This window comes from Hypomesus nipponensis, chromosome 17, assembly GCF_054491055.1.
Source record: "Hypomesus nipponensis isolate SF chromosome 17, ASM5449105v1, whole genome shotgun sequence".
NCBI classification, from domain to species: Eukaryota; Metazoa; Chordata; class Actinopteri; order Osmeriformes; family Osmeridae; genus Hypomesus; species Hypomesus nipponensis.
The window spans coordinates 10,130,268-10,155,630 of record NC_140377.1 but is presented as its reverse complement, the minus strand read 5'-3'; the positions used below and the strand labels follow the sequence as shown (position 1 = coordinate 10,155,630).

General features: G+C 44.4%; 3 protein-coding genes across 21 annotated transcripts; 2 read left to right on the top strand and 1 right to left on the bottom strand.

The window, feature by feature from the left end:
- Positions 1 to 201: 201 nt before the first annotated feature.
- Positions 202 to 14,442, bottom strand: rfx1a (regulatory factor X, 1a (influences HLA class II expression)). Of its 17 annotated transcripts, none has more exons than XM_084676718.1 (19): positions 14,307 to 14,442; positions 10,277 to 10,619; positions 9,690 to 9,799; positions 9,058 to 9,156; positions 8,608 to 8,907; positions 8,206 to 8,303; positions 6,632 to 7,064; positions 5,726 to 5,937; positions 5,456 to 5,575; positions 5,148 to 5,272; positions 4,879 to 4,997; positions 4,450 to 4,559; positions 4,180 to 4,331; positions 3,951 to 4,048; positions 3,675 to 3,824; positions 3,227 to 3,435; positions 2,864 to 3,017; positions 2,704 to 2,749; positions 202 to 2,609 (listed from the first exon to the last, which is right to left on the bottom strand). In XM_084676718.1, the coding sequence occupies exons 2-19, from the start codon at positions 10,596 to 10,598 to the stop codon at positions 2,452 to 2,454; spliced, it is 3,015 nt and encodes a 1,004-aa protein (XP_084532844.1). In that variant the 5' UTR covers positions 10,599 to 10,619; positions 14,307 to 14,442; the 3' UTR covers positions 202 to 2,451. The 17 variants fall into 17 exon arrangements, with proteins under 17 accessions (XP_084532844.1, XP_084532843.1, XP_084532845.1 ...); XM_084676717.1 differs by lacking the exon at positions 14,307 to 14,442 and adding an exon at positions 12,171 to 12,364; XM_084676719.1 differs by lacking the exon at positions 14,307 to 14,442 and adding an exon at positions 12,171 to 12,364 and having other exon boundaries at positions 10,277 to 10,616.
- On the top strand, positions 14,362 to 15,567 carry rln3a (relaxin 3a). The gene is made up of 2 exons (XM_084676738.1): positions 14,362 to 14,524; positions 15,002 to 15,567. The coding sequence occupies exons 1-2, from the start codon at positions 14,362 to 14,364 to the stop codon at positions 15,292 to 15,294; spliced, it is 456 nt and encodes a 151-aa protein (XP_084532864.1). The 3' UTR covers positions 15,295 to 15,567.
- A 2,602-nt stretch (positions 15,568 to 18,169) lies between these two features.
- On the top strand, positions 18,170 to 24,822 carry il12rb2l (interleukin 12 receptor, beta 2a, like). Of its 3 annotated transcripts, XM_084678221.1 has the most exons (15): positions 18,170 to 18,276; positions 18,361 to 18,753; positions 19,004 to 19,104; positions 19,512 to 19,668; positions 19,877 to 20,022; positions 20,143 to 20,285; positions 21,405 to 21,531; positions 21,651 to 21,727; positions 21,814 to 22,045; positions 22,198 to 22,395; positions 22,604 to 22,705; positions 22,940 to 23,074; positions 23,273 to 23,422; positions 23,589 to 23,725; positions 23,977 to 24,822. In XM_084678221.1, the coding sequence occupies exons 3-15, from the start codon at positions 19,026 to 19,028 to the stop codon at positions 24,334 to 24,336; spliced, it is 2,043 nt and encodes a 680-aa protein (XP_084534347.1). In that variant the 5' UTR covers positions 18,170 to 18,276; positions 18,361 to 18,753; positions 19,004 to 19,025; the 3' UTR covers positions 24,337 to 24,822. The 3 variants fall into 3 exon arrangements, with proteins under 3 accessions (XP_084534347.1, XP_084534349.1, XP_084534346.1); XM_084678223.1 differs by lacking the exon at positions 18,170 to 18,276 and having other exon boundaries at positions 18,330 to 18,753; positions 21,405 to 21,504; XM_084678220.1 differs by lacking the exon at positions 18,170 to 18,276 and having other exon boundaries at positions 18,330 to 18,753.
- Positions 24,823 to 25,363: the final 541 nt, after the last annotated feature.

The following is a 25,363-nucleotide window of genomic DNA, read 5'->3' as shown; positions in this document are numbered from 1 at the left end:
GAGAAGCAGAAAGTAGAGTTCTGTAATAGATCATAAAAGAGTACTGACGACATGTCGTGTGTGTTGCAACACGGCAGGATGCAACCTTGTATAAGGAGGTGTGAAATGTGACCGCCTGCTGTTTGTGCCAGGAAAATGTGTGCAAAACAGAAGCACCCTTCCGGCTTGTCTTGTCTGAAAATAAAACAATTGAGACGGCAGCAATTTTAAAAACTCTTAATTTATATATTTTCAAATTAAAAACATCTGAATCGCATTCTACAACCTCCAAAGGCACAGTCATTCTTGTAACTGATCAAATTCATGAAACACTGCCACTTTCACAGTTTTTTCTACATAAGAAACAATAGAAAAATGATAACACATTTTAGTCTGGAAAAACATGGCCATATTCAGAGATCGTCTTTTGAGTGATATGTCACATCAGCGATAGTACCAGTAAGGTCCTCAAGAGGTTAAAAACATGCTGGTTGATACCTCACAATGAATCTCCGAGAGGGCATCGCAGCCACAAATAGGAAATCAAATCTGTTAATATTCTCATGTATGATTTTGAATGGCAAACGGCGGTAGGGCAATGTTTTATGAATATGACTGTTGGAAGAAACAGAAAAAAAAACCACATTGGCAGGAGGGGCGTGTACGCTTCAAAGACACAAAGGATGTAGTGGGTGGAGGACTGTACAGAAAGAGCAGCAATCTCTCAGAAACACACCAAGCCCTTTGACTGCAGCTTACTGACATGCAATCTGACACCTGTGGCCATAAACACCATCATCTCACACAGGTGCCGCACTGCACCACAGGGAATTTTGGAGGTTGAAAAAAGTCACCCTGTGACAGGTAATCTCATCTGGCTATCGTTGACTGTGCAGAGAAGCAGCAGTTTTATAGCCTGTGTACTGGATGTATGTGTAGATTGACTGTATTAGGACTGAAATCGAACGTAGGGCTCACACTCAATTAAACATTCAATAAATACACACAAAAGGATAGTTGCGGTGTGTGATACCACATCACCATACAAAGGTTCACTTAGTGACACAACAGAATCAGAAGGATTGGATATATTTTGATAGAACTCTGTCGAGAACAGTCCTCCTCACCGACACAGACAAGTGAGAACGAAAAAAAAAGGCAGACATACTGAATGAAACAGATTTGGCACGGAAATGAGGGGGGGAACACAGACAAACAATCAAATGGATGTATCTGGACAAAGAAAGGCAACAGATGGAACACACATAATGAACAAAGTCCTTCTTGAAGAGCTACCCTTCACTTGTTGTGAAGGGTATCGTGCAGTTAAGAAATCAGGAGAACTTTTTCATGGCTCCAGGGGTGGATGAAAACACCTTTTAAAAGGATGGTTCATGAGACCGTGAACGGATAGGACAGGAACCTTTAGACCCCAGACACTCGTAAAAAGAAAACAAAGGCAAACCAAACCAACCGTGTTTCACAAGAAACTCTAAAAGAACACTCTCCCCAAACTGATATACAGCAGAATGCCTTTGAAAATATCCACCAAAGAAACAGTCAACACATCGTATGAAGCACAAACTAACGCAGTCATACAACCAGACACACCAACAGCACAAAAACCATACGTTCACTCAAACTAGTACAGCACAGCAGCGAGACCCCAGTGCACACACAAGCACACAGGCAACACATTACAAATTACACACGCTAGCGACTCAATTACAGTCTGCTGACACCTGCAGGCCCATCTTCTTCTGATTGGCTCTGGGGGGGGGAGGTTGATTGACATAGGAGCGACAGCGAGGTGGGCCACTTAAGAGCGGTCGTTTACTTTAGACGCCTTAATGCCTCCCTCAGCATCTCCCAAAACGTTCCTGGGACACTTGGTGACAGCAGGAGCAGCTAAGGAAGGGGAGCAAAGGCTAGGTGTCCTGTCCAGAATGCTGCTCTGAGCAGTCCGCCATACCTTACAGAGGAACAGACCACTGCTATTCATTCTGGTAGAGCCACCCTGCTTATCTTACTCCACACACAAGGAGACACCAGGTGACATAAGTTTTTTCCTCACTTCCTGGTTCCGACAGGTTCTAAGTTTCCATCTTTGTTGGAGGAGCACCCTGTTCCCAATGACAACTATGCCAGTGATTGTGCGCCCAATTGTGCCTGTGAGTCTGTGCTTTAAGCAGTGACAGTGGGCAGTTGTGGGACTGGCTTGTTTGTCTGTATGAGTGTGTGTGTGTGTGTGTGTGTGTGTGTGCGTGTACGAGTACACTGGCGGGGCCCATTTTTGCTTTGAAGGTGACCGCAGCACTTTTCTCTCTGAGTGTGTTGGTGTGTGTATATAGCATCTGCATGTGAGTGTTTATGTACAAATTAGTGTCTTATCAGATGTTTGTGTATGACTGTACATCAAGTGAGTGGTTAGAGTTAATCACAGAGAGAAAGACAGGGTGGGTGTGTGTGCGCTCAGTCTGTCGAGCCCGTGGAGAAGAGCACTCTCTGGTCGGTTCTGGCCAGCTTGGCCGGGGGCTCCAGTGACTCCTCCCCCAGCCCCGCCCCGTCAGAGGGGAGAGACAACTCCTGGCTCTCATCGTCGCTCTCCTCGTCCTCCTCCTCTTCCTCTTCTGAAAGGCAAACACACACACACACACAGGGTAGGAAGGTTACCTACAGAAAGAGTCAATAATAACATACCAATGACTAAACTGCGCCAGCTACCTTTGTCAGGATCCAAGGGGTTCAAACTCCTGCCCAGACTGGCAAACTGGAAAGGAAAGACAGACCTGTGTCATTATCGAGTGATAACAATCCAGTCGTAGTAAAAGGGTGACAACGGAGCATATCAGCAGGCTTCTGGATGTGCGTGTGTCTTAGCTACCTCTCCCATGACAGCGATGGGTGTCTCTCCCTTGGCCTGGGCCACCCTGTGCTCTATCAGGTAGTACATGTACTCGTCGTAGAGCAGCCGGATCAGGTGAAAGGAGCCGAAGCTGGCAGCACTACGCAGGGTCAGGTCTCTGATCACCATGGAACTATAGAGGGGAGATCCATAAAGCCTGTGTGAGCCATTAACCAATCGACTCATGTCAGAGGAGCAATTTCTCAGTGGAAGGGAGTAAGCAAGTGTATTGGAAGCGAGAAAGAGGCTTTGGACAGGGTGCTACCCCAGCCTTCATCCTTCGTGTCTGCTTGTCACCCCGATCCCTCCCCCAAGGTTCCCCCTGACTCCAGCGCCCCTCACCTGTAGAAGGACCATTTCAGCAGAAAGAGTTTGGCGGCTTTGGGGAAGGCGGCGCTGTGCTGGTAGGGCTTTAGGACCTGGGAGACCACACCGTCCAGCCAGGCAGCCCACTGCTCCAGGGAGTTCTGCTGCTGCAGGGTCAGCTTGAAGTCCTGCTCCAACCGCTGCACCACGCGGTCCTCGCACCTGCACACCCATGATGCCTGCTCCTGAAAGTGTGGAAGGAGAGGTGAAGAAGGAGAACGGGAGGTAGAAGTAGAGACACACTACCAGTTCCTCTATCCCTGTTAGAGTTAACACGTTCCCCATTGGGGGTCAGGAACCAGGCCCATCTGACCGGTGACGCCTCCAACTGTGGTTAGGACGATTGATATCATTAGAGAGATAATGCATCCTATCAGTGTGTACAAATGAAGCCCCCCTAGGCTGGCATCGCGGCTCAGCTAACCTGCACATTGGCAAAGTCCACGCGGTTGAGGTCGCTGAGCATCTGGTTGATCTGGGCGGTGTTCTGGAGAACGGCACGGGCCGCCTGGGCCAGGTGGTTGAGGGAGGTGTACCTCCGCAGGGTCTGGGCAAACGCACTGGCAGAGGTCACCTATTCGGGGTCGGTAAGGAGAGGTCAGGGGGCGCCAATGGAGAGAACCATGACACATGAAAGGATGCATGTTTGTGTTATTTGCTTCATACACACACACACACACACACAAGAACATACACACACCTTGATGCGGACCATCTCCTCTGGGATGTTCATCATAGCATTGGTCAGCCAGCTCTCCAGACTCTTGGCAAAGTTGCGGATTGCTTGGGTTAAGGCACCTGTGGAGGAGGAGAAGGAGAAGAGGAGAAAGACGATGGGAGTTTGAAGAGGAGGAAGAGGAACAGGAGTTTGGGGGAGGAGAAGGTGGAGGCGGAGATTCTGCAGCTCTCCTTTGCGGGCAGGAACTCACTGGGGATGGGGCGCAGCACGTCAGGGATGAGGATCTCCACCAGGGCCTGGTACAGCGTGTTGTCACAGTCACGGCTCCAGCGCAGCACCGGGTCATACTTACACAGGATCACCAGGCAGGACTTGGGCAGACGCTTCTCTGACTCGTCATGCCTAAGACATCCGAACGGACATCAGGTTTACTGTGGCTGTCATACGGGTGTACGTAGATGTGCCGACGTTTGTGTCGACGTGTAAAACTGTGTGTGGGTTTGAGTTTGTGTTCACTCACACGGCAAGTGTGCCTGAGTCTCCAGCCTGGTTCTGGCTGAACCTCCAGAAGGTCTTCCACAGGGTCTCCACCAGGGTGAACTGCAGATTGATCATCACATCCAGGATGGCCTACAGCAAAGGAGAAGGTAACAACCTCAGTATCTCTCTCTCTCTCTTACTCTCACAGACAGGGTTGTCCAGACAATCTCACAAATACTAAATGTTTTCCTCGGACAGAAAATGTATGTCGTTTAGAAAGGCAAACAGACAAGGACTCAATGCGACCTGTCTGGCACGAGAACAACAAGTCAATCGATGGAGAAGATAACCGATCCTAAACCAGACACACAGACAGTGGTATACACCTACAAAGAGCCAGCCAGCCCAGCCAGCCAGCCACACAACCAGTCAGTCAGAGGAACGAACAGTGCGACATACAGACAGGCACCTCACAGTGTTCCCGATAGAGCAGCTGGAAGCCTTTGATGTGCTCTGGCTCTATGTCCTCCGGCAGGGCTTTCCCCTGCAGATCGATGTCAGGGAACTCTGGGAGCGCTCGCGATGCGTCTGGGGGGACGGACGACGACAGAGGTGTCACACACGGTCCAGACGACGACAACGCAAATACCCCTTCATGAGGAGCCTCCCCGCCCTCATGCTGGCAAAGGTAGGCGTAGAAGTGCTTTTAGTCCTTTCTAAACAGGCTCCGCCCCTCACCCAGGAACTGCTGGTACTGCTGCACTTGGGCGCTGATGTCAGAGAGCCCCGCCCCCTGCTGCTGCTGGCCTGAGCCTGCCGCCGTGCCATTGGTCATCCCCTCCACCTTCTGCACCGGCTTCAACCTGGGGGGGGGGGGGGGGTTTAACACACCACTGGTCAGATACGGGCACGCAGGCTTTCAGAAATACAACTGCAAAATGGAAGGAATGACGGGGAGGGGGGGGGGGAATGACTCATGGGGACGTGGAGAAAGGGGTTGGAGTGAAAACGGCGGAGGGCTGTAAAAGCGGTGAGGGAGGGTCCACCTCTGTTTCTGGGAGAAGGGCTGCTGCCTCATGGCCAGGTGCTGCTGGTCCTCCATCAGTCTGATGAGAGACGAGCTGGCCTTGATCCTCAGGCCGTAGTAGTGGTACTTCGAATTACCCCTGGAACAAACACACACAGCTCACCAAACCGACATGAGCAAGCCTGTATTTGGGGCTTTTGGGGCCTGACGGGTGTATGTGTCCACGCCGTTTTGTGTGTGTACAGTACGAGCATGCGTCTGTGTGTGTGTCTGTCTCTCTGCCGCTCACCGTGTTCCCAGGCGGCGCGTCCGCAGCCCCATGAAGACCGAGCGGATGAGTTTGCCAAACGAGGCGGCGTTGACCGGCTCCAGTTTCTGCTCCTGGCAGTGCAGCAGGTAGTGGCAGTAGAGGGTGGAGCGAGGCAGGCTGACTCCTTCTGCTGTCTCGTAGTTATCCAGTAACCACTGTACCTGGCCAGGAGGCAGAGAGACACAGGAGGACTGGAGGGATCAGTCAGATCGCTGACGTGTACACACACACACATCAAACCATGGCAATGTGCTGTGCAGCAGATGCAGGTCATTTATGCGTTAGGCGACTTGATTTAACTCATCATGTGACAACAACAGTTCACATACGATACAGATTTACACTTATATATATTCATATTTGATCACTCACACACAGACACACTGACACACACTGACAAACACCATCTGCGTGCCGTGGCATACAATCTGGGTATGCAATGATTCATGACTTGATTTACCAATGGAATGCTTGCTGAGTTTATCAACAATTATCATATAGGGCAATATGATGAATTTGGATAGGAACAGAAGATACAGATGCCCATCTATCACATGCACCGTTGATATGAGACATGGTGAAGTCATGGGCTGGCTTTGAATTGTCTATGATGACGAAATCACAGTTAAAGATTGAGTATTCCGATTATATCAGATCAATCCCGTTCTCAGGTCCTCAATAATAACAAGGAACTCTTGGCCAAAATGTTCATGAAATTTGTGCCATCGTGCTTACAAAAAGTCCACGACAACTGACTTTAACTGTGCTTTCAGAATGACAAAACTCAACAATGACATCATCAGTGTGCGTCCCCCAAACAGCCCCTGCCTCCCTCTTTCGAGACTGTGAGTGAGAACAGTTTTGGCGATTGGCGTCTCTGCATACCTTTTTGTCTGCCGACGGCACGCTACTCTCCTCTCCCTCTGTAATACTCACAGTGGCAGGAGACGCACGGGCGTTGTGTGAGTAGCTCTGACTGTTGCTGCCCCCACCGCCTCCCCCCAGCATGTACCCCCCCTGGATCACATAGCTGCCCCCGCCACCGTTGGCCCCTGCCCCTTCCCCGGACCCGTTGGCCGTGCCTCCAGTGGTCACCACCGTGGCCCCTCCCCCGGCGGTGGTGGCAGGGTTAGCCACGATCTGGCCCGTCCCTGCCACGAACATGGACACACCCGCCGAGCCCGTTGTCACGGACACAGTCAATGGGGTCCCTGGGGTGGCGGCCGGTGACCCGGAGGAGGGAGGGGCTTCGTAGTAGGGGGCAGCAGTGGTCTGGGTGTACAGAGGGGTGTCTGTGTAGGAGAAGCTGCCGGAACGACTGGAACAAGGAGGAGGAAGGAAGTAAAAAAAACAGTTGCCAATGCTAAATCTTTGATTTGTATTTTTTTTTTCTCTTTTGCAGCAGATGACTACTTTCAAAAGGGAAGTGAAACTAGGGTGACCAGATTTGAGTTTGTGAAAAATCATACTGCCGCGGTGGTGGCGGGTAGTGTGGCCTATTGCATGCTGCACCATGCCAATGTGAATGCATACAAATGTCCCAAATGACATAGGCTATATGATTGTAGCCGGCGGGTTTCTTATATAGTCTAAGGTTATGTTCGGATTTAAAAGGACACAGGCTTCCAATGCCTCAACCAAGACAGCACTGTACGTCTCACTTTATTTCACTCAACCCAGACATAGGCCTCCCGTCCGAATCGAACACCCTTTGTCACAATAAAAGCTCTATTTACTATAACTTTATATTACCCGTCAACTGAGAAGTTTCACAATAAAATATCTTACAAGATCATTTATTTATTGAACCTTAACAAAATTGCTAAGTGAAAATGTAAAGCAAATCTTTTTTTGTGGCATTTAGTCCAGTGCTTATGTGGCTTTCAGTGGTTGTTTAATATATTTAATGTGTCTTTTCCATATATTAAAGCAATAATGATAAGTGCCGGCTCTGCATGTCATGCACTCAGCATAATAGCCTAGGTGAAAACATGGTTATTTTAATTTTTTTGTCTGTGAACTTACATTTACGTTTCGGCGTGGCTTCAGATGTCATGCTGTTGTCAACAATGCAATGGAGGCCGCAAGGTGCTCAGTGTTGTCATATTGGAAATGGCGAAGTATCATACCAAAGTCTCAAAATGGTTGTATTTGGAGGATAATTATCTTGCATCAGGCAACACTGAGAAGGCGGTCCACCAATGACAGTTCTCTCTACAGTCAGAGCTCGCGCAAGAAGGTGGAACGTAAGAGAGATACTCTATCCAAAACTTGTAAGGACGTAAAAACTAGTTTGTGAAAGACCCAGAGAAACACAAATATCTGCAAAAGCCCGGATGATTTTGGAATACCTGCCGGACACATTTTTTAGATCCTGAAAAGAGGACATGTCTGGGTAAAAGACCATGTCTGGTCACCCTAGTGAAACCCATGCCCAAAGATAGACAGTAAGTACTTACATGGTACTGGTGGTGTAGCTGGTGTCTCCTCCTTCCACATATTGAACCTGGTTGGTGTACACATGCTGTACTGGAACCTGCTGCAACTGCTGCTGCACCTGAGTGACACACACGCACATCAGTCATTTAGTCTCTTCCCACAGCAATTACACACTCGTTCATATCTTCTTAATAGGTGATCTTCCAGTTTGCCCCTTTCTTCACTGACTGCACTGTCTCATGCGTTCATTTAACACTTTGAGCATTTGAGGAGGAATAATCGTTAACCCCTTCACCTCACCAAACACACACAAAAAAATGTTTGACCAGAAAGGGACAATCTAAGGCTGAAATGTGGATGTCGTTACCCTTTAACACCTCTCCACCAGTTTCACTCCTTTTCTCCCTACTGCAGTGACCTACTCTGAGTGTGTAGGCAGGGTCCAGGAGCAGGGGCTGGCCCCGGCCTGTGGCAGGGTATAAGCCCAGCTCCGTCTCCCAGCCCACAGAGAGCACTGGCAGGGGGAAGGCAAAGGGCTGGAAGCCCAGGTGGAGGGGGTAGTAGGGGGAGTGTTCCAAGCTGTGGGCTGGGTGAAGTTCTGCCTGGATGGTGTCTGTTTGTCTGTCTGCTGCCCATGCCAGGTACTCTGTCCTCTTCTCTGTCCACTCTGCTAACTCTCTGTCTCTGCTTAGAACTGTCTCCCTCCTTCTCTGCTCGCTAGCCTTAAACCAACCGGGAAGTATTAGATTGTACACCTGCTGTGAATCCTCTGCCTTAAACGAGTCAAACGACAACGCAGTTTAACAGTTTGCTAAGAGGTTCAATACTATAAACACAGTGTGTGTGTGTTTGTGTATGTGTGTATGTCTCACCTCCTGGGTCAGGTGGACAGGCTGCAGGTTGGTGACATTGAGCTGGGTGCCAGGTTCAGTCTTGGCTATCTGAGAGGTGGCCTGTACCACTGACCTCTGCTGATGGGAAATATAAAGGGAGCAAGTGCTGCGTGAGTCCATAAATGATTTCTGTATACTCATATAAGATAAGATGAGATAAACGGAGCTTTTCAAAGCGAAGGCATGCAAAGCTAAACTAAGCTAGCGGCCTTGGGTCTCTGTGTTCAGACATGCTCAGCGTCCAGAGCTACCGTTGATTACAGCACACATTTTGCTTCCCATATTACTCATGTCCTAACTTGCTGTCAGTCGGGGAGCATGTGACTTGAATCTAGACTGTAGAGTATCATAATGACATCCCCTAATCATTTCCTGATTCTCGGGACACCGCAAAAAAAAAAAACTCTTTGCCACGCTTGGTTTCTCCTCAAAGACAACACCTCACGACCCCCGATGAGGTTTTAACTTTGCAAACCAGTCGAACCGACACAAACAATTCTAGATTTCACATCCTGGATCAGTTGACGTTGTGCAAGTCTTGTGTACCGTGGTTTCTGATATGGTTGGCTTTGTGTGTTATGTGAGGGTGGGGTGTGTAGGGGGGGAAGCACCTGTTGGGCTGTCTGAACCTGCTGCACAACCTGGGTGGGAACCCCAGTCTGCACCACGGCTGGAGGGGGGCTGGAGTCGGACACTGAGTCACTGGAGTGGAGAGACCCCTCTAGAGGGGGAGGGGGGAGATGGAAGAGGGGAAAGAGTAGAGGTTAGTGGGGAAAAGGGAGACCATTGTGATATTCAGTGCTCTGTCAGCCAGCGCAACATATGACACTCTTTTCACACGTCCTTCATTTCTTCTTTTACAGCGAGTTATTTTCTGTTAGTCTGAACGTGAAGTTGAAGCTGAGTCAGACCACTTCCTGTGATATAGTGCAGGGGCTGTTGTTTAACTAAATATTTTTAGCTGTGACCAGGAGGTGTATAGCTCGTTCTGTCGGTCCACACAAATGTCCCCACCCATCAGACCATGCTTGTTATGAAAACACATTAAAAAGGGAGCTATTGCATTGGGCATCTGTTTAGTCTCTGATATGCAACTGAAATGATTCAAGTAAAGCTCAATGAAGAGACAAAATCACTTTTAACAGTCAAGCCTAATGTGTGTACTGGTGAAAGATGTAAAGAGATTTTGGACCCTCACCTGTGACCGTGACAACGATGTACTGAGGTGTGCTCTGGGCATTCCCAGACTGCGTGGGGGAACTCTGAATCTCCGCAGTCACATACTGAGTCTGAGTTGGCGGAGTGGTGTTCTGAGAGGGTGTGGGAGGGGCCTGGTCAGGGGGAGTGGTTTGTCCTGCAGGTGCTGCTGTAGGCGGGGTGGTCACTGTGGTCTGAATTTCAGCCAGGAACTGCGGTGTGGAGGGGTCTGAGGTGGATGTCTGTCCCGTTGTCACACTTACACCTGTCCCTTGAGGCTGGCTGGTTGGCTGCAACTCCCCTACGTAGCCTGATGTGGCCATCACTTACTCTGGGATCCACTACTGGTGACAAGTTGGAAAAAATGTACCAGTTAAGAAGGATTCAGGCTGGACAACAAATAGTTAAATGACAAGTTATTTTAAAATAAGACTTCATTGTGAGTGAAACATGAACATGAGTCAAGCTAGACATAAACCATGGGGATGTTCATCTACATGTGACACCTCCACTGAGTTGTAAGCATATTAAATGACTAGCCTACACACATAATTAATGATTTGTGGTAAATTAATCATGTACATAATTTATCTAAATACATTTCATTCCTCATTTATTTGTGCTTCACCCTGAACATAACGTTGTGCAACTTGGAGATGGGGGGGCGAGATGAAGGGGAAAAGGCATTCGGTGTCCCATTACTTGAAATGCGATCACCGACAGCCACATACTGTGGTTTCGCAATAACTGTCTAAAGGGTTGACCCATATTTTAATTGCTGAACCAATTTTACAATACGCTATGTAGCTGGTTATTGTGTGCTTTGTTAACCAGCGACCTATAGGAAATAGTTAGCCTAGGTCTTCTATCAGAATTTAGACCAGTCTTTTAATAGAATACGCTCTAACCTTGACATACATTACTATGATAAGCAAACGTGCGCGCGCTCACCCACAAGGGTGAATTACTATAAAATTAATGTTTTGTGACCACGCTTGGTAAAAAAAAAGAAGACAAAACTACATTTTACAACCAGCTTGGGAGCAAAGTCTGACTTTTGGGAGCAAAGTCTGAGATTTGAAACAAATATACAAAGGACATCATATTTCATCTTTCAAGCACATTTCTCCAACTTAAATTGATAAATAGCTTTCTCACAAATGTTACCTCCAGATAAGCGGGTAGCCTACTATTGGTTACTTTTAGATAAACCAGCAGTGTATCTGAAAGTCACGCCCATCACTGTCACGCCCCTTTCACATTTTCCACATCCTTCTCTGCCTTCGTGGCTTACATGAGCCCGAAAACCAAACTTTTGTAAGTCTTGAGATAGACAGCAAGTAATATGAAAGCCAGCACTCTAATTCACAATATAACTGACACAATGTGTAACTATCTTCATGGCTATTTAGGCTACTCTGTGTCTAGGACATCACCACCATAACTACCAAACATTTGGTAAAAGTCAAACACATAACGTTCGTTCCTTGCTAGCTAGGCACTGTACAGTTGGCGAGGTATCGTTATTTAGCCTAGCTAACTAACAAGCTAGTAAGCTTGTCAGCAACAGGCTAGCTGTATCTATGCAAACGGATAGCTAGCTGGCTAACGTTAGCAAGCTAGCTTGTCTCTGCTAGTCTATGCACCCGCCATTTTGTACCCCTATCGTGCATTTGACATCGTCATAACAACGGCCTGGGCATTTACTGTGGCTGGCTCAAGCGTCATGACAGGCATAACATACTCGGGCAATACAGCTATGCGTTTCTAAACACTTTCAATAGGATATGTCATCAAGCTAGTTAGCCAACGTTGGCAGCTAGTTTGCTATTAATGGCTACTGAAACAGCAGGCAAAAAAACAACAGCAGCAATGAAATTATTTTCATTTGATACCTTTGTCTACACAAAAGCTATCTATGATGTTTAGAGTTTCACCTCTGAATCGGCGTGAATTTCCCACCGGTAATTTTGCTTTTTATTTTTTTCAAGGATTCGGGCTGTTGTTGTTGATTCTCGTTGCTGGGTTCTTGTCGCCAGGGCTACCGTGGCTATGGCGCCTCGTCCTCACCGGGGCAACTGTTGCTACCCACCCGATTTAATCCCGCCCTCTTCCCCGCAGTGATTGGTAGACAACTCCCATCTTGTCTAAAGGCAATAGGATCTTCGATGTCGTCGATACAAAGCATCTCCTGGTGATTTGCTGAGCATACTTGTCAGTCAAAAATATGAAACGAACAACTAAGGCGTATACCATAATATTAAAGGCCATTGGAGCATGACCCTGTCAATGACGTTCTGAGGACAATGATTTGTTATATCGTGACTGAATGTTGATTTATTCTCCTTCATACAATGATACGAATATGCAGCCACTGTAATGATACATAGTTCAATATGTTTAATATATATGATAATGAACCACGTCCAGAATGAAACTGAACGTGCTGAACAAAAAGCCACAAATGTATTTTGCGGCTAAAATAATTATACCCGGAAAATGAACCACCATGCATGGTGTGGTCCTCACTGACGTTGAACTAGACACATTAATTTGACATGTTTGCAATGGCCATATAAGGCTGTGAAGTGTTACATTCATTTTTTGTATTGAAAGCAAAGTTGCACATGTTTACTTGCACAGGGAGGCACAGTGACAAATATGCAGACACTGCTCAATTTCTAAAGGAAAAATATATATTATTCAAAGTCTACACCTCAGGTCACCTCTGAGTCAGTTCAAGTGAATATTCTGCTTGATGTCCCCTGAAATGCCATGTTGTTAGAATTGTATTTTATCAACATATTAATTACATTCACAACCCCATTGTCCTTTTCAAAAAGAGAGACCTTTGACTAAGCGGATACAAAGATAGAGCCTTGCCCTTTTTTGGACTCTTATTATGACTTCTATGTTATCTGACATTGTAAATGTCACTGGGGCTGTCTCACTGTTTCAACGCCCCTATTCCACCTCTGTGCACCTCCCTTTCAGAGGGGGACAGAGAAATGACAGCTACTTACTAAAGAGTAAAGAATTGGGAGGGAAACTGAAGTAATACAGGGGTCCCCAAACTTTTTTCTGCGAGGGACAGATAATTTTATATTTCTGTAATGTGGGGCCGGGTCAGACTGTAACAGAAAATTACAAGGGCCACTACCAGTATTATCGTGGAGATGCTATTATGATTTTAAATGTATTTATTATGCTAGATTAGTTTATTATTTTGTTATGCACCGTACATATCAAGGGATATATAGCCTATTAAAAGAGCATTATTACTATCGTAATAACATGTTTTCATATTCATTGCTATTGAAATCAAAACATTGACTTGCTTATGCATATTAATCAGTGTAAATTCATTTGTATTTTATTTATTTTTTATTTAAAAAAAATCTGGTATTGTTCAGAGGGCCGGTCCAAATGCGTTGGCGGGCCATAGTTTGGGGACCCCTGTAATACAGGGACAGTGATGAAATTTAAAGTGAAAACATAAAACATGCATTACTACTCATGGTAGAAAAAGAGGTTAAAGATTCCACAAGCTTTTAGTGTGTTTTTGTTTTCTTTCTGGCATGCTAAATGTTTTTTTGGGGGGGTCATAAAGGGTCAGTTCTATATCACATGTATGGCTGACATAAGTACAATAATAATATTTAATTGTAAAACTAGTTTACCTTTAAAACTAAGTGTTTTAGGGGGAAATGATTTAGGTGAATGACTGGAGGATATGAAAATGTTTTTTTTTCTCTCAATCTGATTACAGTGCATGGTGACATCATGCACTGTTTGGGCTGCATTGGTTAATTATTCCACCTCTGATCTAGGCTTTGTCTCCATAAAGGTCTCTTTTTCTATCTCTTGTTTATATCTGTGACTCCGATGGTGAGGGCCTGTGTGCGCATGTTACACGTCACAGGACCAGAGAACCCTTTATAAGCCTACCCCAGGTCACTGGGAAAGTCACATCATTTACCAACCTAGAGAAACAAACATCTTCTCCAATCAAGCCAACACTGCAGTATTACCTGAAGAATCTGTTCTGTCGTCTCACCCTCTGGCTCTCTGTTCACTTCCCTGGGTATGATGTGGAAAGCTGTAGTCCTGGCTGTATTTCTGCTGGTGGCAGGGGTGCAGGCGATAGAAGGCCCCACGTATGGAGTGAAGCTGTGTGGCCGGGAGTTCATCCGGGCGGTCATCTTCACCTGTGGAGGCTCTCGCTGGAGAAGGTCCATCATGAGTGAAGGTGAGACTGGTTTGCATTGGCTTTGTCTTTATGTGCAAGAATAGACACCTTCAGAGGTGCCTCATAGTTATTTCATAGTTGTTTTTCACAATTGTCCAGGGTTTACTTTATAGTTGGAATAATCTCTGGGTTATTTATCTGTAACCAATCCACTGGCATTGTTATGCAGATACAATCCAATATTATCCAATGCAACAAATTGTTGTGCATTTGGAAAGCACAGCAGAAAATCAAGGATCAGAAGTGTCTCTAACAGTGTTTGGGTATATATCAAGCTGTATTTCCATCTTTGTGTTGGGCTGTTCCTATAAATCTGGTTTGTATTGAAATCCTCAGCTGCCCACCATCCCTTAGTGTGTGGTATTGGAGTATATTGATATGAACTAGTATATGAACAACTGCAACTTAGATATGCATGCCATGCTGCATTGTAATGGTGGAGATCACAGTGCAGTCTTTTTTTACGTTGTATTGCAGGGGACCTCTCTGAAGACCCATTCAGCTCCCACAATTATGAGTCCTCTGAGGGCTGGAATGCAGACTCTGTGGCAGACCGTCCCTTTCAGCTGGCTGATGACCTAGAGGTCCAGGGTCGGGCCAGAGACGGACAGGACACTGTTGTCAGCAGGCAAGCTCGCTCCATCATCTCAGAGGAGATCCTGGAGGCTCTGCGTACGGCTGACCGCAAGGGTCGCGACGTGGTGGTGGGGCTGTCCAACGCCTGCTGTAAGTGGGGTTGCAGCAAGGGTGAAATCAGTTCCCTTTGCTGAAAATCTTTTCCCTTCACAGACACACCTCACTATCCATGACTCAGTTCATATCATTTGCAGAGTTCCTCAGTTGAAGTGTTATGTTCAGTGTCCTGCGCATTACAATATTGTACTCTTTGTAAAAACGGCATATCGACTATGATTTTCTCTCTCTTACCATTTGTCTTAGGATAAAATAGCATTTTTGTAATCTCTGTACTTTTTGTAATGGTTATGAATGGTACATGTCTCCATTTAAAGTTACAGCAAGTTCATTGGAATTTTGTATGTGTCACAACTGTTTAATAAAAACTTTATTTGCATTAGACAAGATAAACCTTCTTCTTGAATGCTTCCTTGCACTCCGTAGATATGAGCTACATACATAAACTTATACAGGGCTCTCAAGTTTTGAAGACAGGCAAGAGTGACATTCCCCCCCCCCCCCCCATCAGGGCGTCCAAATTAATGACATTATTCTAAAAGTGACCTATAACATCGACTATGCAAAACATCGACTATGGGGGGGGGGGGGGGGGGGTTACGTGCTGGTTGAGGGGGTACTTAATGCGTCCGGATTGCGTCCCGGGGGGAGGGGGGGGACCTCCCGGAAATTAGTTTCTGCAACTTGGGATGTCTGGAATACAGACATATATAGGCAAAAATCAACTAAGAAAATAGCAAACGCTGTAAATGCGTAAGCTACATGACTTACTGATATCTTGTGGTCACAAGATGTGACCATAATTACACTTGTGCATTCCATAACGTTAAACTTTTGTTGCTATATTATTTTAGTTGCAACCCTGGCAGTGGCAAATGATCGTGGGAGCAAATACAAAATAAATAACAGTGAAACTAATAGTCATACGCCAGTATGTATGCCATATGTGGTTGCTGAATATTGATCAAATATGCCATTTACTTTCTCAAGTGGAGGTCCTAGATGATCAGGAAACTGTCCGCCTGCTCAGAGAGCATTTTGGGGGTACACTTTTGAGTTTTATATACCACTTGCAACACAGATGGTGAGAGCGTGTGAACGTGTGGCTGTGATTAAAATGTCTGTAATGACTTACTAATGGTGGTGGTCTGAATATAAGACACAAGTCCTTAAAGTGCTCATTTAAAACATGACTCAATTGATTAAATTGCTATGGTGTTAAACTCAGCAGGAAGAGGAACTTCTTCCTCCCCCTGAGCCTAGGGCCTCCACTTCAAGGCCAAGACAAAGACACAAGGTATAAGCAATGAACCATGATACAAATGGACACCTTCAACTTTCTCCAAATGTGCCTTGCAAAGGGACAATGTTCTTTATTTGTTTCAGGTTGGAGCAGACAATGTGAGGGCCCTGTATAAAAGAACCCTGTAGCTCGATATAGAGTATAAGAGGCTTTTAATTAAAAAACAAGGCTGGAGATACAAAAACTGGAATATGAGAAGAGATATGACTGAATGAATGACTCTTAGTTACACTGACATTCTCTTTTCTGTGTTCCTAGGGAAGGGTAGACTGACGTTGTCATACTCATAATTCTAGTCACAATATGAGTCTGAAAACTCTCCGTTGGGCTGTGACTATGGGGCGTGTTTCAACCAAACTCGTAAAACAAATGCCTCTTCGCTCAATTGGATGACCTACAACTAATCAAAGCAATGTAATATGTTGTTTGTTGAAAACAAATTCAACCCAAGGGCTCTTTTGTGACGTTGTTGATTACGTTACTGTTGATCATCTGTCCATCATCGTATAAAGCCTGCCCTGGCAATTTCATTGGTCCGCCCAGATCCTGGTTTTATGTAGTTGTTCCCAATACGAGACCCTCCCGACCCAACTTCCCGACCACATTTTTTTGTGGGCAGGGAGAAGTTGGGCTGGCAGCCAGGCTAAGGGAAGGGAGTACACGTGAGGATGTATTTGTTAACTTTTTTCTATGTTTTGGTCTTTTTATGCCTTTTTGTTGTGCTTTTTTAGGGTTTTTTCGCCACTTCTCTCTTTAAATGTCATATTTATTATTTTTGAAAAATTGCTATAAAAGTGAATGAAACATCAAAATTCAATTAAAGTAGTTAAATTATAATTTATTTAACGTGTGAAGAGCATTGTACAGATACACATTGTTCTTTTTGGTTTGAAAGGTTTTGGTTGAAAGAAACCCCAATTTCTGATATGGAAATTATTAGAAAATGGGTCAAAGCAACCCAAGGACAAAAGGGTTAAGAGGAGACACCCCAGTGAATATGGGATAACATATTAACGTGAAACCTCCCCAGTTGATAACTAATAGTAGGTCAAATATTGTTTTCATGACTAGTTTCCTGTAAATATATGTTCAAATGAGCAAATGATGCATTAAGTTGTAAAATATGATATCATTTGCATACATTTCCAGAACGGAAATAAGAACATTGAGTGAAAATTGTCAACATATTAGAGTCCTAAGTTTTTACAAAGGGCAAGGAAAAATCTATTTTTCATCACTCCATTACGCAGAATATGATGGCAACAGCCATTAAAGAAAATCCGTTGCAAATTGCGCGGCAGACCGTGTTCTTGATCTGGTTCTCCGCATCACCCACTATAAGTACCCATAGCGAAATAACGAAACGCTATGCATACAGTCTGTGGAACTTTAAGTGCACAGATTCAATGTGTCGCATTAGCAACATACGGCTCAAGAAGCTGGAAAAGATAGGCTACGTAATTCTCTCTGCTAAGAATCTATATCTTTCATAAAGATTGGCCTACTCATGAGGGAATGTGAAAAGGTTTTGTCGGTCTCTAAATGTTCTGGCTCTTTTGAGCGCACCTCTCACTATCCGCGCACCAAGCTCCACAGGATCTTCTATGAGCGGTGACGACATTATCGTCAGGAATGAGTTAGTGGGCGGCTTTATACCGGTTGATCTCTGATCTCCAACTTAACCTGCTTCCGACCAGTTTCGGCATTTGGACCCTTCTCCGGCATTCAGCATGTGTTACCATGGCGATCTACCCCGGTAACAAGTGATCCACCGTCGTAGTACAGAAAACCCTGGGTTGAACCTGAAGTTACCTCGCTAACTCCAAATCTTGATTCGTAGTAGCCTTCAGGTCCCAGGAGAGAAAACGCGCTTGATTCCTGCCAGAGTGGCGCGGCCAGAGCAAGTTTGGTTGGGTGCTGCGGCATATTAAATATATTATTTTAAAATATTCTGCCTGAGAAATACAGCTGGATATATACCCAAACACTGTTCTAACAGTTAGAGACACTTCTAATCCTTGATTTTCTGCTGTGCTTTAGGGAAACGGGTTTTCCGGGAACCTGTCATGTCCACGTGCCAAGGCAATTCCGGTAGATGGGCGGACTTTTTTAACAGCAGTTTTCTTGCTGTGTGTAGTATCCAACTTGATTAAGTGAAACAATAGAACTTGATTAGTTGATAGGCTAGTATTAGCATGGCAGGAAGTTCATGGAGTTTGATTCACTTCACGAGGTAAGTGTCGGTAATTTTGTAAATCAAATCGGTCTTGATCATTTTTTTGGCTAATGATTTGATTAATCTGTTTATACAATTCTCTACTTTTGTCCTTTATCGTTGGCATTTGTGCAATTAGACCTAAATCCTATCTCTGTTTTCTTTAGTGTTGTCATTTTACTTTCACCAATTAGCCTACTTTACTTCCTGCCCGTGCTTTCAGAACAAGCCATAAGTATAACGTAGCCTGTGTATTTTTCATTTGAAGGTAACCGCAGTCTGCCCTTGTGATGGCTAGACCCAGGGCCTGGCTCATATCTCACCTGTTGATGCTGCTGTTTACTCAGTCTAACAGTTTAGTCCATACAGGTGAGCCTTTAGATCTAGCAGTAGTTTTGTATGGACATTAGTGTCCACTTCTTAGTGTCTTTATGATACTTTCTGAGCATCTAGCAGTTGCACTGGTTGGTTATTTTTCCATTCTGTTGCATCAGCTAGGTACGTGTTTTTAGGTTGATCTAAATAGCTGCCTACATTATGTTTATCCTTTTTTATGGTTTCTCCTTAGTTCTAATTTTAGTAGTGATATAAATCATTCAAGCAATTGTTTGAGACAGATGAAGGTAACATGCAGTAAGTCTGGTTTCCTGTTTACATTCTCCACAACAAAGCCAATGTTCTTTGAAAATTGGATTCACACTTCAGTTCCTTGTGGTTTCAAAATGGATTGTTTTTACTCTGTCTCTGTTTCTTTATCTCTCTCTTTCTCCCTGTAGGTCCTCTACCCCATACTCCTTCCACTCCCCAGTGTTCTATCCCCTATAGCGTTGATGAAGACTTGACCATTCAATGTTCCTGGGACCCAGGGCCAGACCAGGATCCAGGTCTTCCAACATCCTACAGCATTCACTGGGCCGCAGACCTAGATACCAAGTAAAAACAATCCCATCTGCTGACACTGGTTTTGAAACAACTCCTTGTCATGTTTATACAGGCTGTATGTATACATGTTACAAGCTCACAAACAAAGATGAAGAGTGAACATTACCACACGACAGGCGCTGTCTGTGAGATTCTTTAAATGTTTCCTGAGGTGTATGTAATTACCTACTACATCCTTTTCCTTCCACGACTGATGCAGAAGCTACAATGTGTCTGAGCGGTCCAGTGGTGTCATTCCTCGCGATGATTACCCTAGTCATAGAACATTATGGGTGTGGGTGGTGGCTAAGAACCAGTACGGCTCTGCCCAGTCTGACAATGCCACCTTCAGAACAGATCTGATCCGTGAGTCGCCTTGTATCTCACTTAACTTTGACTTCTTCCCTTTCCTTACACGCACGCCTTTCTCTATCTCGTCTTTCCCTCTCGTCTTTTTTATGCAACCTTTTTTTATTTCTCCAACAGGGATGCCTCCCGCTCCCATTACAACCATGTTCACTAGAGATTACCTGGAGATTACCTGGGACTCTGGCTGCAGCCTGCTTAAATTGTCTGAAGGAGACTGTGATGTCCGCTACCGTTCTGAGGACCAGCAAAAATGGTCTGAGGTAAGGGAACTTACAATGGGCTATCCTCTCAATCAAAACATATTATAACTATATTGGTTCATATTTACAGGATGACATGGCAAACATAAATTAGACTAGAAGGATGACTGGTTATAGGTCTTTTATTTTTGAAGCGTATAACCTTTGCCACCTTCATAAATGTAATCTACGACACAGGGATGCACTGTGTTCCTGCTGCTGAATTGAAAAATAAGTTCAGCACTCAAATAAGGCTGTTGCGCTGAGACATCAATAAGGGTTTGTGAAACCTGACATATGCCAGATCATATTTTCACTTCTTTCTTGTTCTGTGCTAGCCAGTGTCATCACTGAGCAGTGCAGGGGCGAATCTAGGTTCCCACTTTTGGGGAGGCTAAGCCCCTAGATAAAACCTATTATTTTTCCTGTGACCCAGCAAAACTAGGGGGGTCTGGGGGCATGTTCCCCCAGAATAGTTTTGAAAACATCCTTTTAAATAGTGTCCTCTAGTGGGTTTTAGGAAGAGAAATTAACACATTTATATTTAGGGGCTCCAGCCCCCCAAACATAGGTCTAGATACGCACATGGAGCAGTGTCCTATACTGTTCATCAGATAATGTAATCAGATAGAATAGTTGGTGCATATTTCATTACTGTACGTGTAAATCTTTCATTGAAACAATCTCCAGTAATCAACAGACAAACAGGTTGTGAATAAATGGTTTGAAAACATCTCTTGAGGAAGCGTTCCAAAGCATCAGGCTCCTCTATCCTCTATTTCCCAAAGTAGAGAATACAATACCAGGTCAAATGTGCAGACTAGCACTAGGCATTCTGTCTCACCAACCCAGTGACAACATGTAAGGAAACTCTTTTATCAAGTAGTGCACAGAGTTGTTGGAGTCAAGAAAGGTTATTGCTTGCAGCATGCAGCAAGGAGACAAGTCTATGGTGATACAAAGTTGTCTGAAGAACTGTCAGTCTCGCAACTATGAGAGGTTCCTCTTTCTGAACAGTATTCTTTTAAGCTTGCATAACACACACAGAACTATTTCTAACAACACAGCATATATCTTTATATATTCCTGTTGAACAATACCATGTCTACTATTTGTATGTAATTTGTATGTTCTATTCAGGTGGTGAACAACCTCCAAACGAGGTTTGAGTTCCTGTATCCACTGCCATTCACCAAGTATGAGTTCCAGGTACGGTGTCGATGTAAGGATACCATCATGAGTGAGTGGAACTCAGTGCAGAGAGTTGGTAGGTACTGGTACTTCTCTTTTCCACACTGCAGCCTTGGATGAATTCACTCACTTTCTTTTTGTTGAAATATCTATTGTTTTTTCTCCACACTGTTTCTCTCTTTTACTCAATCTTAGGGCCTTCAGGACAGATGGATGTGTGGTGTGACTGTGAAAGCCTCTCTGACCTCTCTAAATGTGCTTTGATGTGGAAGGTGTGTCGACAACATCAAATCAAAAGCACAAAAATACTTTAAGTTAAAAAGAAAATCTAACCCCTGAACCCTGTTTGATTTCTTAGCTGCCATCTCCTCCTGTGGTGCATGGGCTGAGATACGTGGTGACGGTTTCGTACACCAATGGCACTGTGGAAATTGTCAACGTGTCCACGACAGATGATGGGGGCCAGTCGGGTTGTACGGGAGAACAGTGTCATCTCCGTTCCTCTCTTCTGGGTGTGTCAGGAGTGCACGTGTCAACACATACCTCGCAAGGTGCTACAGAACCCTCTTCCTTCGCTCTACCGACACGAGGTATGCTGATGACTCATATCCAACCTGCCACGTTTAAAAACAGCCTCTGTGTTTGCGCCTTCACGTGTTGGCTGATTTTGCATCGGAGACTGTGGAAGTTTGGTGCCTTAGTGTGATGCCACAGAAATGACACCAGTATATTCGTCCTACAGATGTGCAAGGCCCAGAGCCACACATCATTTGTAACATGGATGAAGTGAGCCTGTTGGTATCATGGAATCTGTCCTCCCAACTCACCAACAACCTACTGGAGCTAGTAGTGCAGTACAAGCAGGCAGGACTTCCTCCATCCCAGGGGTTTGGTTGGAGGAAAGTACACAACAACAGCCAGACGTCAATCCCTTTGCCAGGTCTGAGAAATGTCAGAGTTGTATGTTCTATCATGGTTTGTTGTACTCTAATGATGAATTTTAAATTTTAATATTTTGTATAAATTTTGAGCATGTTCTTTGTAAGCGAAAAAAAAAAAGAAAATCACTACCCTTTGCACCCCCAGTTTTAAAACCTAGAATCGCCTATGCTTTCAATCCATCGCAAACAATCTGTCTCCATCTGTAGGTTCTTTTGAAAATTACACTTCCTACATTGTGTCGTTGTTTGGAGTATTAGGAAACAGTTCTGTGTTCCTTTCATCCACTACTGCATATGCACGAGAAGGAGGTATGCATTATCATCATAGAGATCCATAGACCTTGTTACACATCAGTGATACACCTAAATCCTTGTTGATGAAAATACATATACACAATGTATGCACTTAACATGTAAAGAAACAGAAGTGTGTGCCCTGTACCCAGTACAGAAATATATACTTTGTTTAACTATCCTTAATGTGCCAGCATACCTCTAATCTACTCATTCCAACTATCCTGTCTTCTCAACCCACCTCCTCAGCCCCTCCCCAGGTACCCTTCATCAAGATCCATGACATCACTGACTCTCAGGTGACCCTCTCCTGGGGTCACATCCCCCTGAGCCAGACAAGAGGTTTCATCCTGCACTACCTTCTGGAAGTAGACGACCAGACAGGTAGCGACCCCTCTTGAAACATCATGTTCTAGTAACCTACCAAACATTTCAATGTTTCTCCCCACCCATTTGGACTGGACAGAACATTTGAGACACACAGCCTGCCTTGCCATAACATCCTTGTTAAAACAGTAGTTTCAAGCTATGATGAAGCAACAGTATCCTAGTTCTCATGAGAAGTTCTCTTCTCTTGGCCAGTGGGAAATGTGAGTGCAGAGAAGAACAGCTACGTGATACTAGATCGCTCCCCTGGCCGTTCCTACAAAGTGGGGATCCGTGCTGTAACTAAAGCTGGGTCTGGACAAGCTAAAATCATCAACATCACCACCAAGGACAAGCAAGACTATGGTACTGTACCCTCTAGTTGTTTTTAATCTTGGGATTGTTATGCATTGTGTTCGCTGGTTATGTTAGGGTTAGCCAACAGTTCAACGTTTTTTTTTTTTTTTTTTTTAAACCTTGCATTGATTTCTCACTCTTTTTCTCTTTCAATCTATGTCTCTCCCATTCACAGATATAACAATGTACATATTAATCATACCGGTCATAACCTTCCTATTGATGGGGTTTGCCTACAAAGTGCTGGTGGGGTGTGATAAGGTGCCTGACCCCAAAAACAGCCAACTGTTCCAACAGATGACAAAGTCCCAGGTGAGACAAGCCATTATGTTAATGTGACTGGTCAGTGTTGACCTACTGTTATAATTTCTGTCCTGATTTGTCATGTAATGTGTGCTGCCATTTCAACTGTAATTGACAGAATTTCCTCTATCTTGCTGGAAATCTAAACAGTTATATGTATGCTATACAGCCATACAGCAAGAATGACACTGATCTTAAGGTATGTGAAAACTCAGCTTTGATATATCACACACCTGACAGAAATCTGTGTAATTCTGCAGGTCAGTTGCTCCTTTATCTGCGCTCCTTCAGAGCCAACTCCCAAGATCTCTCAGCTGGAGGTGGTCCAAATTGAGCCTCGGGATATCAAGGCCTTCCTTGGGAAAACAAATAATCTGATGGAAACGGGAAATGAGGAGGAGTGTACAGGAACAGGGACCGAAGAAGAGAAAAAAAATGCAGACATGGAAAGGGGATGGATACAAACAAAGGGGAAGGGTAAATTTTATGAAGAAGCTTACAGTACAATGATTGACACTGATGAAGAGAAGATTGGAGGTGACACGGCTAGTTTGTCAGAGGAGGAACTGTTTTTTCAAGACTATGAGAAGCACTTCATGCCTACTGCTATGGATATATGACCCCTTCATAGAGTTGTATATCAATTATTCTACCTTTACCCCACCTCGTTGTGTGGTTGTTAATGCAAACTAGTATGACTGTTGTATAGATATGTTCTTACCCTGCATTTTGTATTAACATGTAAATGGGTATGCAGACACAAATTGATGATTAATAAGGGACTGTGCTATTTCTATTGGTTCATGTCTTTATCTTTGACAAAAATACAGCTGCACAGCTATGTTCAGGAGATCTCATACATGTCTTTATGCATATAAGTGTGTGTGTGGTAGGGGTGTTTTGAGAATCAAGAGAAGATAAATGTACTGTATTTAAGTAATCTATGAAGAGGGTCCTCTCTTTATGAGCATGACCAGAGCTTAAAAAAAGAAGACATTTTAAGATTGTACATAGATGGTATTGTTTCACAGACTTCTGAGCCATACTGCCACTGTCATACAAAATGTTATGTTGTCCTGTTTGTTAAATAAAATATTTTTTAGTTATATAGTAGGACCTGTGGAAATAATTAACTGCAAAATGTGTCTGCTAGCATGGATGATGGAATTACTCTGAAATTTGTATTTATTTAAAAATAACAAAAACCGAAAGGGTGAGATCAGGGAACTTCATAAATTTCCTTTATTCCTTCTCGAACGACAAATTAGGCTACAAACATTAAAACAATCACGAAATTGACACGTTAGGTTCGAGTTATCAAACTCAAAGAAAGTGGTCTTTTGAGGACATTTGAATTAAGACCTTAGCTGTGTGAATCTTAAATTCATGAAAAACAATGTAGGCAATTGTGGTTAACGACAAAAGTATTTGGACACTGACTGACAATTAGTTGTTCGGGCAGGCCTACTCTAGTTATCATAACGACTAAAATGCTTAATTGTGTGTGCATGATCATCACATTGTAATGTTTTCATAGTTTAAAAGTAGCTACTAGGCCTACGCCTACAAGTAACCATTTCAAATATAGCTATTTTATATGCCGTTGTCAAAAACTATTTTAAAATAGTTGCCTACATATAAAATATT

What these genes read in the sequence shown, in the direction of transcription:
- rfx1a (XM_084676718.1), bottom strand. Translation starts at nt 10,598, where the DNA reads ATGGCCACATCAGGCTACGTAGGGGAGTTGCAGCCAACCAGCCAGCCT. An exon ending in CTGAAATGGTCCTTCTACAG is followed by an intron (nt 3,018 to 3,226) that starts GTGAGGGGCGCT and finishes TCCCCTCTATAG; the next exon opens with TTCCATGGTGATCAGAGACC. An exon ending in CCATCGCTGTCATGGGAGAG is followed by an intron (nt 2,750 to 2,863) that starts GTAGCTAAGACA and finishes TTTCCTTTCCAG; the next exon opens with TTTGCCAGTCTGGGCAGGAG.
- rln3a (XM_084676738.1), top strand. Translation starts at nt 14,362, where the DNA reads ATGATGTGGAAAGCTGTAGTCCTGGCTGTATTTCTGCTGGTGGCAGGG. An exon ending in AAGGTCCATCATGAGTGAAG is followed by an intron (nt 14,525 to 15,001) that starts GTGAGACTGGTT and finishes GTTGTATTGCAG; the next exon opens with GGGACCTCTCTGAAGACCCA.
- il12rb2l (XM_084678221.1), top strand. Translation starts at nt 19,026, where the DNA reads ATGGCTAGACCCAGGGCCTGGCTCATATCTCACCTGTTGATGCTGCTG. An exon ending in TAACAGTTTAGTCCATACAG is followed by an intron (nt 19,105 to 19,511) that starts GTGAGCCTTTAG and finishes TTCTCCCTGTAG; the next exon opens with GTCCTCTACCCCATACTCCT. An exon ending in AATGTGCTTTGATGTGGAAG is followed by an intron (nt 21,728 to 21,813) that starts GTGTGTCGACAA and finishes TTGATTTCTTAG; the next exon opens with CTGCCATCTCCTCCTGTGGT.